This window comes from Crocodylus siamensis, chromosome 7 (assembly GCF_052110815.1).
Source record: "Crocodylus siamensis isolate JL-2025a chromosome 7, ASM5211081v1, whole genome shotgun sequence".
NCBI classification, from domain to species: Eukaryota; Metazoa; Chordata; order Crocodylia; family Crocodylidae; genus Crocodylus; species Crocodylus siamensis.
In genome coordinates, this window is record NC_143401.1 from 5,773,777 (window position 1) to 5,789,541 (window position 15,765).

The 15,765-nt window shown below is 46.1% G+C and overlaps 1 protein-coding gene across 1 annotated transcript in view; it reads left to right on the plus strand.

The window, feature by feature from the left end:
• SPOCD1 (SPOC domain containing 1) overlaps positions 1–15,765 on the plus strand; it is a 35,307-nt gene that overhangs the window by 15,696 nt on the left and 3,846 nt on the right. Inside the window, exons 7-15 of the mRNA XM_090058285.1 lie at positions 3,512–3,653; positions 6,533–6,692; positions 7,927–8,043; positions 8,703–8,828; positions 9,718–9,835; positions 11,870–12,014; positions 13,331–13,487; positions 14,736–14,825; positions 15,477–15,663. Of these exons, the coding sequence (XP_089914411.1) occupies positions 3,512–3,653; positions 6,533–6,692; positions 7,927–8,043; positions 8,703–8,828; positions 9,718–9,835; positions 11,870–12,014; positions 13,331–13,487; positions 14,736–14,825; positions 15,477–15,663 (1,242 nt within the window). The remainder of the gene's footprint in view (positions 1–3,511; positions 3,654–6,532; positions 6,693–7,926; positions 8,044–8,702; positions 8,829–9,717; positions 9,836–11,869; positions 12,015–13,330; positions 13,488–14,735; positions 14,826–15,476; positions 15,664–15,765) is intronic.

Below are 15,765 nucleotides of genomic sequence, written 5' to 3' on the forward strand. Positions count from 1 at the left end.
TGCCTAGTGATCCATTAGCTTTTTTCCAGGGGTCAAATTGGGCCAGCTTTTGCCAGCTTGGGTTACCATTACTTTTCCTGAGAATCTGGATACTTGTGCTTTGGAATCTAAGCTTTAATTATTCGGATAATTAAGACTGTAGCCCTTATGTTTGTAAAGTAAACTGTCCATGTAGGGAAAAGACACCAATTGGAGCACAGGTATCTTCTACCTGAGTATTTAGAGAGGAGAAAACAGTAGTTTGAGGGGGAAAAAAAATCTCCATCTCATAAGGGGTGTTGAACCTGAAGCCAAATGACAACTTTTGATATTCTATATTAGTTCACTTTTGAGAAACAACTTGAGGAAAGACAAGGGAGGATCCAATTAGGATTCTCATTGTCTGCATACTGGCATTAGGTTGCACCGTCTCTATTGTCTGCCATTATAGACGGAGACTGGGCTGAGCCAGCCCCTGGTCAGTCCTTGCAGGATCTGCATTTGAATCACCATTCACATTGAATCCATTTGTTCACAGCACCAAACACCTGCTTGGTTTAGTATGATGTATTCGCTGCTGAATAAGCTGCCTGAGTAGCAGGTAACTGTCACAGGTCTGGGAGTCGTGAGTCAGAGTTGCGTAGCAAAGCCTGAGCTCATGGTGTGACTGTTTCATGGCATAATGACACCCATCCTGAGGCTTGTGCTTAGAACAATAACATAATTACAGCAGCAGAAACCCTGGAATATTATTCAGGCAGCTTGAATCCCTGTGTCCATCCTCCTACTCCTCTACATGAAGGAGAATTTGCTAGCTGTGTTGTCTCTTTGGGGAAGGAACTTCAAGAGCAATGGGTCCTCCACCTCCAGAATGGCAGGATTGTTAAGCAATGAGCGTATTATCACTGGACTAGCAGTAGGATGATAAAATGCTTCAAGGTTTCTGAACTGTTCAAGTGCTGTTATGCACAGAAGAGAAGCTGTCGAGTCAGATTGGGGCTTTCTTTTCAGTTTCACTGGGTGCGTCTACATGTACACTTCAATGTGCAGTAGCTTATTTTATTGCTCATCAAAGCGTCACATAAAAACCCCACGATTATGCTAGTGCGCAGTGAAATAGGCCCCTGCACTTAAAAACCGTGCATGTTTATTACTGTGCATTAAGGCAGCCTCGTGGTCATTTCTTTAGTACCTCACATTGGAGGCACTAAATTTAATGCACGTTAGCAAAGGCGCCTTAATACACGTGTAGACGCACCCACCGAGTTCTAAAGCGTGTTTGCTCAGTTTATAAATTGAAAGGAGTTTTCTTTAATGGCTGGTGTCTCCACTTAAAAGTCAGACAATTCAGGCTTGTTCCTTCTGCCTCTGTTTATCACCAATAATAAAGTTTCTGCCTGGGGGTTGAATTCTGCTGGCAGTACTTGAAAAGGCAGTGAACCCAATTTGCTCCTAGCATCTGGGTCTGCAGAGAAAGCAAGAATAAAAATTAATTTGGAGTCTAGCTGTACCCCTGCCTCACACTGACTAGTTCTCCCTCAGGCAGGGAATCCACTGAGGTCACGAGTAAGTAGCAGGCCAAGGATGTGGGATTTGCAGAACCGGGCCCTTCGTTAGTAAAGGCAGCACAATTGACTTGGGCACTTGCTGTCTTAGCAGGCAGTACAAAAATGAAGTTGTTTCACTTATCGGCACTGTCTGTCAGCAGGAAGGTAGTTGCCACAGGGGATCACTAACAGTTCCCTGCGGTGGTCTAACTTTGTTGGTAGCATTTCTACAGCTAGCAAGGAAGATCTTGCTTTTCTGCTGATTGATGTGTAGGTGACCTTTGTTTTATTTATAACCGCAGCCCCATAATTCCCCAGGTAGCAGATGAGCAGCAGTCTCGTCCTGAAGCACATGCAGCCTCCGGTTGCTATAAATAGATTAGACCTTAATCCTAAAAAAGATAAAGCAGTGCTGCTCCTTGGATGGATTGAATGATGTCAGGGAGAATTTTCCAGCGTGTGCAATGGAAGGAGCAGTATTGGGAAGCTATAACCGAGTGCCACAGGTCACAGCTTTGGAATGATCTGCCCATTCACCTGCCCCACGAATAGAGTGAAATCTTTGCTCCAGACCCTCCAGAGGGTCACCCCTTGCTTTTGCTTTGTTAAGGTAATGATATCACACGATTTGTTCTGCCATTACAGACAAGCTGGGAGGGGGCAGTGGATACCCCCTGACAAGACCTACTGGAAGCCCTTGAATAGGTCACAAGGTTCTGCAGCTGCTTGTAGCAATTTATAGGACAGGTGCATGTGTTTTCCTTGCAGGCATGGAAGGTCTGTATTCCCATCAGCTTCCGTCTGCTTTGTGTTTTTCCAAGACTGTAATGTTCTTTGAGTGAAGCTGCTGCAGCTTAGTATTTCCTTTTTTGCCTTGGATTTTAATTTAGCAACATCACTCACGAATGTGACCTTTTTCCATGGCTCTCTGTAAGTCATAGATTCAGAGGTGTGAGGGTTGGAAGGGACCTCAGTAGGGCATCGAGTCCGACGCCCTGCCCTGGGCAGGAAAGAGCGCTGGGGTCAGATGACCCCAACTAGGTACTCGTTCAGGCTCCTCTAGTCCTTGTCTTCTTTGTGGCCACCCTTCCTAGACCTGTGTCACGGGGTGCCAGGTATGTCAGGTGTTACTCTGCACTGAGTCATGTCACAGCACTGTGATGCAATTTTACTATATCATTGGATGATCGTGGCCACCAAGATACAGAAATGGAGAGCCAGAATCGAAACAGTTAAGAGAAGTCAGTATAAGTAGCAGTTAGAAGAATTAATGAACGGTGCAGTTTAGTTATACAGCGCGTGGTGCTATGTCCTTCTGTGTTTATAGCAACTTACCCAATACCCTTTCTGTGGAATGCCAGGATCCCTTTTTATGGTGGATTCCATGCTGCTAGACAGAAAGCAGTGCCGTTTGCACTGGCATTATCTAGCTGCTTGAAATTCAGAGCCGCTGTTTTCAAGAATGTGGCTTCAGGTACAACATGGGGAATTTTTTCCATCGTTTTAAGTTCACGTCCCCCCCCAAGCTAATTAAAAGAATTAGTCTTTTTATTGCATGGTGGAATGCAATTCCTTTTGTACAGCTCTATCCAAACAAAAGCTGAACCCAGCAATTCTCAGCCACGGTGCCATGGCACCCTGGGGTGCTGTAAGACCCTTTCAGGGGTGCTGCAGGGTGCCACACAGTGTTAGCACTGCAAGGTGCGCAAATATGATCACAAGATAAACCCAGGCATTTCAGATAGGAATCCACAACGTCAAAAGCAGTCTGACCTGTTGTGATCTTGCTGAATTCTCTGCAGCAGAAGAATTGTTCAGGTATTTTTCTGGAGTCGGATACTGAGCGAAAACTAAAATCTGACATTTTCCGAGGAGTATCATGAGTTTAAAACAGGTTAAGAACCACTGGCTTAACCCCGTGGTTCTGCTGCCAGCATTTCAAGGAGAGTGTCTGAGATCTTGGTGCGTCCTTTTTTCTTTTTAAGATGATGATAATGAGAAGAAGAGGAGGAGAAGGGCAAGATCTCTCCCTAAGGAAGCTTCAGTTTCTGTTCCTAGTTTGCCGTTGTCTGCAGAACAAATTCGGGTTAAAGTAATTGACTCACTGCGTGGGATGCTACAGAAAAGGTGAAGTGGCTCATACGTGATAGGAACAGGGATAAAAAGAGGGCGGGGGACATTCTGCATAAAAGTCGCATGCAGTTATTGAGCAAAGTCTTATGTGAGGGTTGGTGCTCATTAGATGCCAAGGGAGCAGGAACTTCTTTGTGGATTTGCCTCCTGTTATTCTGTAGGAGAATAACTCTTTAAGCACGCAGCACTCAGAACAAGCCTCTCCTTGTTTCTTCTAGGGAAGGGCCTCAGTTTTCTGTACTTAAACTCCTCTTTAGTCCTGCATCAACTGTCTCCTTTCAGTAAGAAATGGGGTGGGATTTCCTTCAGCATCCCTCTGTGCAATTCCCCAGTCACCTAAAGGGGCCTGTTCGTGAGTGCTGTGAACCTCTCCTTACCACCTGCAGCAAATGGGCGGCTGCTTTAGCACAACCAGCCCTGGTTGATTTGAGGAGCTTTGGGGTAGGAGCTGAAAAATGCGGCCCTTGAAGAGAAATCAGATTTTATTTGGGACTCAGCACGTTACATATGCGGCAAAGTGCTGGCAGAAGCATATGCATACCGGAATTATTTATTGCGGTAGATTGCTCCATTTGTTATCTCTTTGTTGCTAGTGGTCATGTTTATTCATTTAGCAGGCTTAGCTCTTTATCAGGTAATCATGTAAGAAGGTTATGCCGTTGCACAGCAAATTGGATCAGGGCGGCGAGGTGCAGTGAGGTTAATGCGGTAGAATTCAAGAACTGAAGAGCTGCTAGCTTCAAACTCTTACTAGATCACAGGTGGAAATGAATTTGGTGGCGCATGCCAGAAAGCCTGATTTCCCACTGTCTGGCATAGTAATTTGAACTCACTTCATGAAGCTTAGCTTTTATGCATAGAGGGCCTGTTACAAAGCTCTGTGAAGTCCATGAACCATTTCCCATTCCCCTTTTGTTTGCAAGGCAAGAAAGGTTGGCCTGACCTAGCAGAAACCACCCACCACTGGCCATCGTCAGGTGTGTAGCAGTCCAAGGGGTAAAATGGGAAGAGTGCTGTACCTGGAGTGGAATGGCATTGGCAAAACCGTCTAGAGAAAATGCACGTGGCCACTGCAGTTTAAACTTCTTTTCTGTGAGCAGTACATTTACCCACACCATTTGAAACCAGAATATTAATTTGACCTAGTGAATGCAGGTTTTTGACCAGCCTGGCCTTTGTTAGTGTTTCTTAGGCAGACATCTCTATGCTGGAGGTCAGGTTACAATGAGGTATTGAAAAAGTGAGATACTTGGAGTACAGGAGATAGAGGAGGGCCCCATGCTTAAATGGAAATTATTGCTTGGAGATACAGTGCCATTCCCTTGGGACAGTGGCTCTCGAACTTCTTTGGATTTATAGTCCTATTTTCAGCTTGTTCTGTTGCTGCGTACCCGAGTGATTCCATTATGAAAAAATAATTTGGCTTTATGGCACTATACCCACATGGTTTTCCATCACCTGCAGTAGTTTAAGAGCTTTATACTCTTTCACTTGAGCCCCCACAGATATGAGATTTAGGACTGTATCCTCTGGCCATGCTCTATCCCCTTTCCAGCAGAGAAGTTGTAGAATTGCTCTTTTTTTCTTTTCTTCTTTTTCTTCCATTTGTTTCCTCTTTCCCTCCTCCTGCTTTCCAATTCTTTCCTCTCTCATATTCTCTGGGAAGGTGATTCTCAGCCAGGAGGATGCAGCGCCCTGGGGTGCCTTCAAGGTCCTTTCAAGGATATGACGGGGCGCTATGCAATATTAGCACTGCGAGGTGTGCAAACATGATTCACAAGATAAACCCAGAGATTTCAAATAGGAATCCACAGTGTTATAAACATTCTGACCGGCTGTGGTTTGCCTGTGTTCTTTGCAGCAAAGGCATTGCTCTAGTATTTGTCTGTAGTTGAAAAACGAGTGAAAACTAAGAGCTGGTGTTTTCTGACGGCTGCTCTGAGTGTATCGAGGGGTGCCTTGAGTCTAAAAAAGGTTGTTAACCCCTACTCTGGAAGTTTATCACATACCCTCATCATGGGCATATCTAGAATTTTGAAAAGGGGGGTTGCAGATAGTGAGATGCATCATCGTGTATAAAACAGCACGTACGTTTTCTCCAGTTAAAAATAAGCCAGAAATTTTACTAATACACAAGGGGTCTGGCACTGAATTATTCGGTTTAAGAGTGAACAAATGTAACTTCATTGGACTGAGTTAAAAACAATCTGCCGGGCTGTGAAATAGGAGCTTTGTTACCAGGAGCAGCGAACAGACAGCAGAATTTTAGAACTAAGGGTAGCTTGATTGGTGGAACATCAAGACCATTAAACAGGGGAGAAGGTCATTAAACCCTGTGGAATGAAGAGTTTAGAAGGGATCAGGTAGATTTTAATGAGCTATGAAGTCTGTTGACCCCCTTAGCACCACCTGGCTAGCCACGTTGCTGTCCTGTCCAGGAAGCTGGTTTTAAATTTTGGGTGGACCAGGAATCTCAGAGGGATACAAGTGCACCCACCAGTGCACCCCCCTAGATGCACCTCTGCTCCCCATGTACCTGTTTTGGGGTGCAAGAGCAGCTCCTGTTGCACTCGCAGCTGGCAGTTGCCCGGTGTGTAATGTGAGCATAAGCAAGCTGAATTATCTGAGGGTTTCTGACATGGCTGTATAGTTTGAACAAGCTGTTTCACCATGCCAGTGGTTTCCCTTTGAAACGGTGGGAAGGTTCATTTTCTGAAATCCCCTGCTCACAGACTGTTTCAGGTTCAGCGGAGGTTTCTCAGGCCCATTTATTTGGAGTTTTAACTGAGGAAAGCATGCCGGTTTGGAAATCCAATTCCCAGGTATCAAGCCACTCTGATATGTCCAACTAGTTCTCGCTTACTGTGCTCCAGGTTGGAGGAATCTCTTGATCTGGATGTCCCTGAAGACACGATAATGAGATTAGCAAACAATATTGAGAAGGAAATATTCTGCCTCTTCCTTTGTGTTGACCAGCGTTATAAAAAAAAGTACCGCAGTCTCCTCTTCAACCTGCGAGCACCAAAAAATAAGGTAACAGATGGAGAGAGGCTGCCAAATGCTTTCCAATACTTTTTTGCCAGTGTTCTGCATTATTAAATGAGAAGTGGACAGATGTCTTTAAACATGTGTATATATAGAACAAGAGGCTTAAGCACAGAGAGAAATGCTCCAGCCTTACTCTCATTCTGTTCGCTGCTGGAAGAAGGCTGCATTACAATATGTCTAGGCATCCTGCTCTTGGACTCCCCTGTGACCCTTAGAAACTTTATGTAGGGTACCAAGGCACCTCTTAATTCATCACTAGGGGTCTACTTAATTCACAGTTTTGTGGATTTTGTGAAAATGGCATTGTCCGCCATCACCAGGAAACATTGCATTGGCTGCAATGTCTCATGAATCAGCCTAAAAAATCCCCCCCAGCGTATTCATAAAATACGCTGTTTTAGCATATCCCAATACTTACCCCAATACAAAGACAACGCAACAATCGCTGCAGCCATAAATCATGCGATTGAGAGTTACTGTCTGCCAGCTACATGGACCGAAGTGAAGGCTCCAGTCAGTGAAGCGAAAATGTTTCTATTAAGGTGAGCATTCATTAGTATTTCTAAACATTTTGTAGAACGCTATATATAATCATAAATTATTATGCATTTATATTGATAATATATTTACATTGAGAGTTAAATTTAATATTCAGATTTATAATAATATGTTAAATTATATGATATATTTTACTTTTCACAGAATTTGCAATCAAATTATGTGATATATGCCTTTCTGCCAATCAGCTGCCAGGGGTGGGGCTGCTGGGAAATGCCCGCAAAATCAGCTCTCATGTTGCAACCAAGCTGTAAAAATTGCTTTATCTCACTGTAAGTTAAGTAGACCCTTGTTCATCACCAGTGGCCCATACCCTGCTTACAGTCTGTTCATTTTACTTCCATTGCAATTGGGTAAAGACATTTGTTCGGTTCCACCCACCTGGGTATCTGCTGCACAGCGTATGTAATCGGGTCTGCCTTGGTGTATATACCTGTCATCTGAAGCTGCTGTCTGGGGAAATTCAGGCCCATGTATAATTCCTGGCATGACACATCCCATCTGTACTTGAGCCCTGCTGGGAGTTTAGATGACTTTGCCAAGTAATGTGATAAAGGCTTTGAAATACCTATTTAGCAGGGGATGGAAAGAGGGAGATCTTTGGAAGCGGAGCTGACTGCAGACAGCCCTTGTTTTGCTTCACCATTTTCTGTGCTTTCAGCTCCTCTTCCGGCAGGTGGTTCTTGGTGAGGTGACGCCACAGTGCCTGGTTCAAATGAATTCCCTGGAGATGGCACCAAAGGAGTTGGCAGAGTGGAGAGCCAGGGAGCACAAGCAGGTAAGTCAGTCCACTGCAGCTGCAATGTCAGGCCTTTGCAGTTGTGACATGCCCATCCCTTGGACTGGCAGTAATGCAGATGACCTAAGCCAAAGTCATAGCTGCTCTGTGCTACTTAGGGGCTCTAACTCCACATCCGTTGAGAGGCCTGATGCTTTGGTTGTTTTGCCTCTTCCTAATGTGTTTATCTTTTTTGTAGCCTTTTATAAAAGCATGATAACAGAATGGTGCACTGCTCTTCTCACTGCTGCTACAGGGAGCTTGCTAACCATTGGCTTCCCTTGTATGGTGCGATGAGGATCCTTTTTTCTTAACAGTGAGAGACTCCTTAACAGTGTCAGACTTGAGATGCAGAGGGGAAGAATGACTCTTGGGCACTGGACAGTTTGGGGCTTGGACACCAGCTCCATGGGTACTCCAGGGCTCAAGCACCCACCGAAAAAATTAGCGGGTACTCAGCACCCACAAGCCACGGCTGGCGAGCCAGGCTGAAGTAATGCAGTGCCTCTTCTCGGCATTCACAGGGCTCGGTGCAGGAATGCATAACTTCAGACACTGCATTTTCATTTTGGTTTTGACCTCTATCAGTTCTAAAAAATGTATTTTTGCAACCAAAAGATGCCCTCTGGGGTCCATACACTTCACAGTGAATCTTCCAGGTGCTGGAGGTGATAGAGAAACAGCAGCAAGAAGCACCAATATGCTGCTCCACAAAACTGACCCACAAAGGAGAAATAGAGATACACAGAGAGGTGGAAGAGAACGTCACCTTGGAAGACCTGTTTGTGAGTATTTGAGCAGAGTAAATTTACTCAGTGTCCTGCCTGGTAAGTTATAAAGGGAGGGGCAAGGGGAAGTCCTAACTGTTTGAAACCATCTTTGTTCACTGAAGCTTAAAATGCCAATTGCTGGTGTCTGAATCTTTGTGCAAATGGTTTTCAGTGCAGCGGGTTGGTTGGCGTGACAGGCTGACTAATGGACAGTGGGTTAACATAAAGCTTTTTTTTTTCCATTGGACTCTCCTGTTCAGATCCTGAAGTTATGATAGAAACAAGATGGATGGTTTTGTTCTAATGTAATGAAGACATTAGTCTTCCTAAAAACACTGTGCAGTAGGGGTGAGGGCCTACAGGGAGGAATGCAGGTTGACTTCAGGCCATTGAGATAAGGAAGCTTACATGCTGCTGCTTATCTGACCTGTGATGAGTCCGGGTTGGTACTATATCCCCTCACCCAGTTTATTTTTAAAAAGGACATCAGTGGAGCTATGGGCTAGTAGATCAGAGCCTCCTCCTGTACAAATGTGTTGAACTATTTGGATTAATTATAAACGGGATGGATGTTCTGTGGTATGTAGACAGTGTCTCTCCATCATTTCGGCAAAAGGTTATGGTTAATCGATAGGTCGTTGCTAAGAGGCCTGGTTTCGACTGTGGTTTGAAGGCTTCTTTGAAAGATGGAAGGCAGCATCTACCAGAGTGAGCCTAGGTATTGCCCCGTGCCGTGATGGCCTCCCCCTGCCCTGTCTTGGGACCATGGGTGAAACCAGGGCGTGAATGAGAAGAGTCTGAATGGATACTGAGCCATTATTTCCAATAACACTGTTAAGGGGCAAAGCCTGAGTATGAATAAAGTCCCCCCTGTACATGTGGATAACTTCTACGTTTCTTTTAGGAATCAGTGTTATGTATGGAGATGCAGCCTATTCCCCAGTCTGCTAGAGAGTCGGAGAAAGACACCACAGACCAGCATAAAAGTCACTTACTGGACCTGGACTGCCATATCTGTACTGGTAAGTAAGCTGGGAGAAAGGATCCCGTCGCTCAGCCTGAGAGCTTACATTTTTCCTGAAGTTAACCTTTTTCCACATCACAAATCCATCTAACAATTTGATACATTTTATTCACGTGTCCCAACAAAGAACATTTCTGGTCAGGGCAGTAGTATCTTCTTGGAATACCTAGGCCAAGCTAGCGTTCTTGGTTAGTCACTCTTGTGGTTGCTAAGTTCACCTATAAAAACACCTGTATGAGCAAGCACAGGGAAATAGCATGAAAGAAGTCATGGGGACTCACGCAAAGACTAGAGAGAGGGGGGAGCACCCTTTTCTCCTCCCTCTTAGTCCCAACCTGTTCCATGCCAGATGCTGGCAGCTGGGATAAGTCTATGGCACATAAACAGCAAGTGCAGTATAGCTGAGACTTTGTTTGCTGGTCTCCTGGGTAAATGTTATCTTTGGCTATGGGACAGTTTGAGGCACCTATGTATAACTTACATATTGCTGGGCTGTTGGTTGTAGCTGTGTTGGGCTAAGGACATAGGCAGGCAAGGTTCTTTGAGTAGATGTGATCTCTTGTATTAGACCAACTGAGTAGTTGGAAAAAAATTCTTAGCAAGCTTTCAGGTGCAGTCACCCTTCTGGAGGCATAGGAAGAGACTTGAAGTTGGTGTAATAAAAGAGATCACATCTACTCAAAGAGCCTTGCCTTTTACGTATAACTTAGGCAGACAAGGTTCTTTGGGTGAATCTGATATCTTTTATTAGACCAACTATAAAAGATATCAGATTCAGCCAAAGACACTTGTCTGCCTATGTCCTTAGACCTACATGGCTACGACCTGCACCCCTGTACGTATAACTTAGGAATTCCCACTCTGCTTATACTCTTATGCTCTTCAGGTTGTCTTTACTATATTCACACTCCTCGTATTAAATCGGGGTGGGTGGCATCTGGTACTTGTGTGTCTACCTAGAAATGGGATGATGCTTATGGACTATTAACTAATGAATGAGTTAGCAACAGAGTCTGCCAATCCCTGATCAGCCTTGTCAGCCATCTTCAGAGCCACAGATAAAGCAATGATGCAAGACAATCACCCTCAAGTGCCAGGGATTGCTGATATATACATAGTGAATGAGCCATTCCATAGCAGGACAGAAGCGGGGTAAAATCATTATGCTCCAATTCACTAAAAACAGATGTTAGACTTCTGGGCGGGGGTGGTGGTGAGCCTTTTATCCTTGGATCCTACAGATCAGCAAGTGCATTGTCCCTTGTTAAGTACCAGTGAAGTATCTGAATTAACACTTTCCCCTGGGATAGTAGAGCGGGGGTGGGCAATTATTTCAGACGGAGGGCTGCTTACTGAGTTTTGGCAAGCCATTGAGGGCCTTGTGACAGGCAGCTGGGGACAGATAGATATTAATTTTCAAAATTTTTTAGGGGCCCTGTGGGCTGCATAGACTAGCCTGGTGGGCGGCATCTGGCCCCCAGGCTGCGTTTTGCCCACCCCTGCAGTAAAGGCTGATTTGAGTTAGTTGTCGTTCAAACTGGTGTATAAATGACTGTCCCAGACCTATTTTGCTGGGAGTAACAGCCTGGGACAGTCAGTCTGGGGATAAACCCCCATGTCTGTTTTTAGCCCTTGTCTGCAAAGGAAAGGAGTGAAGAGCAGGAGGAGGGACTCCAGTTGTTAGTGCTGGGTTTTAAAAACACACAGATGCAAAGGGCAGAGAAAGCCTAGAGGCAACAGGATCACTGGGGACTGCTTCTGAGACGGGCATCAGACAAGAGTGCCCAGGGAGTGAGCCTGCAGACCAGAGAATGAAACGGTGCCTGGAACTACCCAGACTGAGGGAGCTTTAAAATCCCAGAATTTAAAGGCATCGATGTGGGGAGCTTGACAGGTTGTGTGATGGGAGAAATAGTGTCAGTTCCAAGGCAGTTTGTATTTCATCTCTTCTGCTTGAATTGGAAAGCCATTTTGTAAGAGATGAATGTGCTCAGAGGGCACAGAAGCATCCCATTTCCCTTTGACTTTACAGCACAGCCAGGCCCTGATGGCAAAGAAGGGTTTAACCCACCAAGGAACAAATCTCGCTCTCAGAAGAAGGAAGCAATGCTCTTCAGAAAATTACATTCAGCCAGAGTCTGTTCAGCCAGAGGGAGCCAACACTCGGAGAACAAGAGGTCAGTGTGGGAGTGGGGAGGCCGAGATTTGCCTTTTGCTTTTCCCTAGTTCAGTCTGAACTGTAAGTAGTAGATTCCTGTGGCAATTGGAAAATGTGGGGTTACTTCTACCTGAGCTGCTGAGCTGTGCAAGGGACCAGGTCCAATCCATTTCAGAGGTGCTGTTAGAGTGGGGAGTGCTCTGAGTAACAAGATACCCAGTCTTAAAGAGGTGTAAACACCTGAGCCCAGGTGCTGAGTAAGAAGTACCCAACATTAATGAGGTGCAAAAAGCTGAGTGCAGGCAGTTCCACCAGGAATTAGCAGGAAGGTCCTGAAATCAGTGGGCTGTGGCTGTCTTCACTTCTTCACCAGCTTCTAAAAGTGCCCATACATCTCCCATTGTCCACATCACAAGCTTGAAAGATCCAAAGGCAGATCCAAACCGATGCTTCCTGGCTTAAACCAATTACCAGTGGCTTCAGGGAAAACTGAGCATGCCTGTTTGGCTTCTTACATTGCTGGGATGGGGTGGGGGTTTCCCTCACTTTAAAGCATCAGGTGGTGGCTGGATGCTGAACAAGATGGACCATTTGCCCCATCTAATACAGTGAATGTTATACCATGGCACAGGTAATCAGGGCTCGTGGTAGAGCTGGTATCTTTTATTAAACCAACAAGATTCTTGCCAAAAAATCTTTAATTGCAAGCTTTCGGGCACAAACACCCTTCATCAGGCACTGGAGAAAAGATTGTAAAAGTGATCTTGGGTAGAAATGAAAGTTCATATTTCATAGGATTTCACAGAGGAGTCAATAGATGTATCGTGTACCATGTGTGTATATATACACACACACACAAACATATATATATTACACACACACATATATATAGTAAAATAGTACCATGGCAGAAGCACTTTACGTCCTTGAGGGATGGGGATAACAGATGGGTCTGGAGAATAGAATTCATACCTGTTACCAATCCTCCCTGTTGCCCTTAGTCCATAGCCTTTGGGGCCTTTATCAAGAGGAGATGGGTGTGGGAAGGATCATATGTAGGTCCTTTAGCTGAGACTGAGTTCTGATCTCTCTGTCCAGTGGGGGAGATACTGGACATGTGTTGTCCATCTGATTTATGTGTTACAAGATAGAAGAGAGGTCCCAGGTAGGCCAGCCAGCAGTCTCCTTTTCCCTGCTGTACGGTCCTGAGCATGCAGAGAAGGAGGTGGAATTACTCAGGGAGAAAAGGACTGACATGGGTATGACCAGAACTTTCAGACCTGCAGGGATGGCTCCACTACAAAACACATGCAAATCCCTCTTGCTTTCTTGTAGACCTGTCTCCCCCGGCATCCTCAGGAAGGAGCCAAGGCTGCAGAAGCCCCTGGATAAGAGCACGGTGCTGTGGGAAGGATCCATTCAGATGTTCAGCATCAAACCGTTTTCAGCCAAAGCGTATCTGGTTTCAGGCTACGGCAGCCACCTTGTTCAAGTACGAGCCTTGTTTTCTGTCATACAATGGGAAGGAGAAACTCTTGTCTGCATCAGTGGGACTGCATTTGTTAACAAAACACCCCCCATTGCCTGTGATGTTCCAGGGGCTGTGTACCACAGCTTAAGTATTTCACATATCCTTTTGAGCAGTTTAAAATCCTAGTGCCCAGTCCTACACTCCTTGCACAGTTTTACCTGGCCGTTCCTCCCATCAGCTGTCAGTGAAGCTAACGGGACTTTAAGTAGGAACTGACGAAGGAGATCAGGGAAAAGGGTGAATGTCCCGGGATGAGTTAAGTACTTTCGGGATCTGCAGTGGTTTGAGGTCTTTTATAGTTCGCTCCATGTATGCCCCCGCAGATGCGACAAATAGGACTTTAAAAGGATCTCCATTTTTGTGCTACTGCAGTGGAACAGTAGAACTGTGGAAATGAAAGCGGGGAGAGACCACTTATAGCAGCTAATGCAGCCCTCAGGGCTCCTATGCAGGATGGTTCCTTGTAATACTTTGCCTGGTTAGAGGGATCAAAAGGGGCCTCTCAGAAAAGGTTCAGGTTGCAGTGTTTGCTTTTGATCTAAACCACGTTACGCATGCACTGACGCCATGCTTCAGGTGGCTTTATATCTGGTAACGTAAGTGATAATAGTCATAACCAGTGGTGCTTAACTGTTTTGCCCAGAGGGCTGGACAGGCGGTGCCTGGTCTGTCCATGAGCTGGATCCAGCTGGTGGTCCCGATTGATGCGAAGGGGGCTGGGGGCAGCCTGGTCGCAATCTGGCCATGTGGGGGAAGGGGACTTGGCCCAGACCCGCAAGAGGGGGCAGGTGATATGACTCGAGCCAGCCATGTGCTCTGGTCCTGACTCAGCTGCATGGATGAAAGGGGGTGTAGTTCAGCCCTGTGGGGAGAGGCGGTGTGACCCAGTCCCACCCTGGCCATGCAGAGGGAGAGAGGGCATGACCTGCCGCCAACCTGTCATGGGGGACTTGGGAATTTGGCAGTGAGGGTGGTGGTGGCACTGATGCCTTTGCTTCCCTACTGCCATATTTCCCAACCTGTAGGGAGCCCCACAACCAGATGCCATGGCTCCATGGGAGAGACTTGGCCTACGGGCTGGAGGTTGAGCACTCCTGGTCATAACAATCAACAGTCTGAATAGGAGGGTCCCTGAGTAGGTCCTGAATGAGTCTGCAGGTTGTCAACTAATGACTAATCTTAATATGCTTGCCCTTTTGGTTTGTGCAGGCTCTACCAGCACAGATCCAGTCCAGGGGCTGTATTCTCCCGGAGAACGTCTGGGATTTTTTAGACATCATCTGGCCAGCTGAAGCCAAGGTATCCTTTCAAAAGGACTGAGTTTTGGGGTGCTGCTGAGGATAATTTTCCGTGGGAGAAACTGCCTTGCAAGCATGTCCTGGTTCTGTCTGTGTGTGGGCCAATACCCATCCAGAGGTCTGAATATTGGAGCTGGTACAACAGTAACTCTCAAACCTTACATTATGGGAGCACAAGTGGGGTAGCAGCTGCCAGAAGCTGCCTGCATTCACACAGCTGAAATGGTTGCTGCTGCTGTGCGTGCCACATCTCCTCCCCCCGAGCTGCGCTGATATCCACCAACAGGGATGGACTGTTTTAATGGTCAGGTGGGATTTTTTGGTTCAGCTGAAGCAAGTGACGTTATATCATTGCAAGTGTGGAGTAGAAGTTGTACGGTGTTTAGGGCCCGGTCCTGAGACAGGCAGTGGACCAGTGGGAGACGCACGCTGTTCCCTTTCCTCCGTTGCAGTGCCTGGATCATATAAGGGAATTGGAGCTCCCCTCTGAAATGAGATTAAGCTTGAGCCCATTTTGGCCTGTGGCCTAAGTATTCTTGTGTTAGCCAGTCTCTCGCTTTCCAGCACTTACTTACTGTTCATTGAACTTTGGTCACTGCGTTGTGTTTTTGGGCAACCCACAAGATGGCCCCGTCTCTTTTTGTTTGCTTAGGAGATGAGTGTGATACGATTCTGCCCTGCTGTGGCCCAGGCCATGGGCACTTACGACATGCTCTACACGTATTTGAACAACAAGCAGAGATACGGCATTGTGGACAGCAAGCAGATGGAAATGTTCCTGGTGCCTCTGCCAGCCTTCCAGCCTGTTCCTGCCAAATTCCACCCCCAGGGAGGCCCAGGTAGGGGCTGGAAGCAAGCTGGGTGAAGTAACATTGCTTTCTTTTGATTGAAGACCAAGGCTGGCAGCGCTGTAAATAATTTAAAGTCATCTGTGGCTGTAC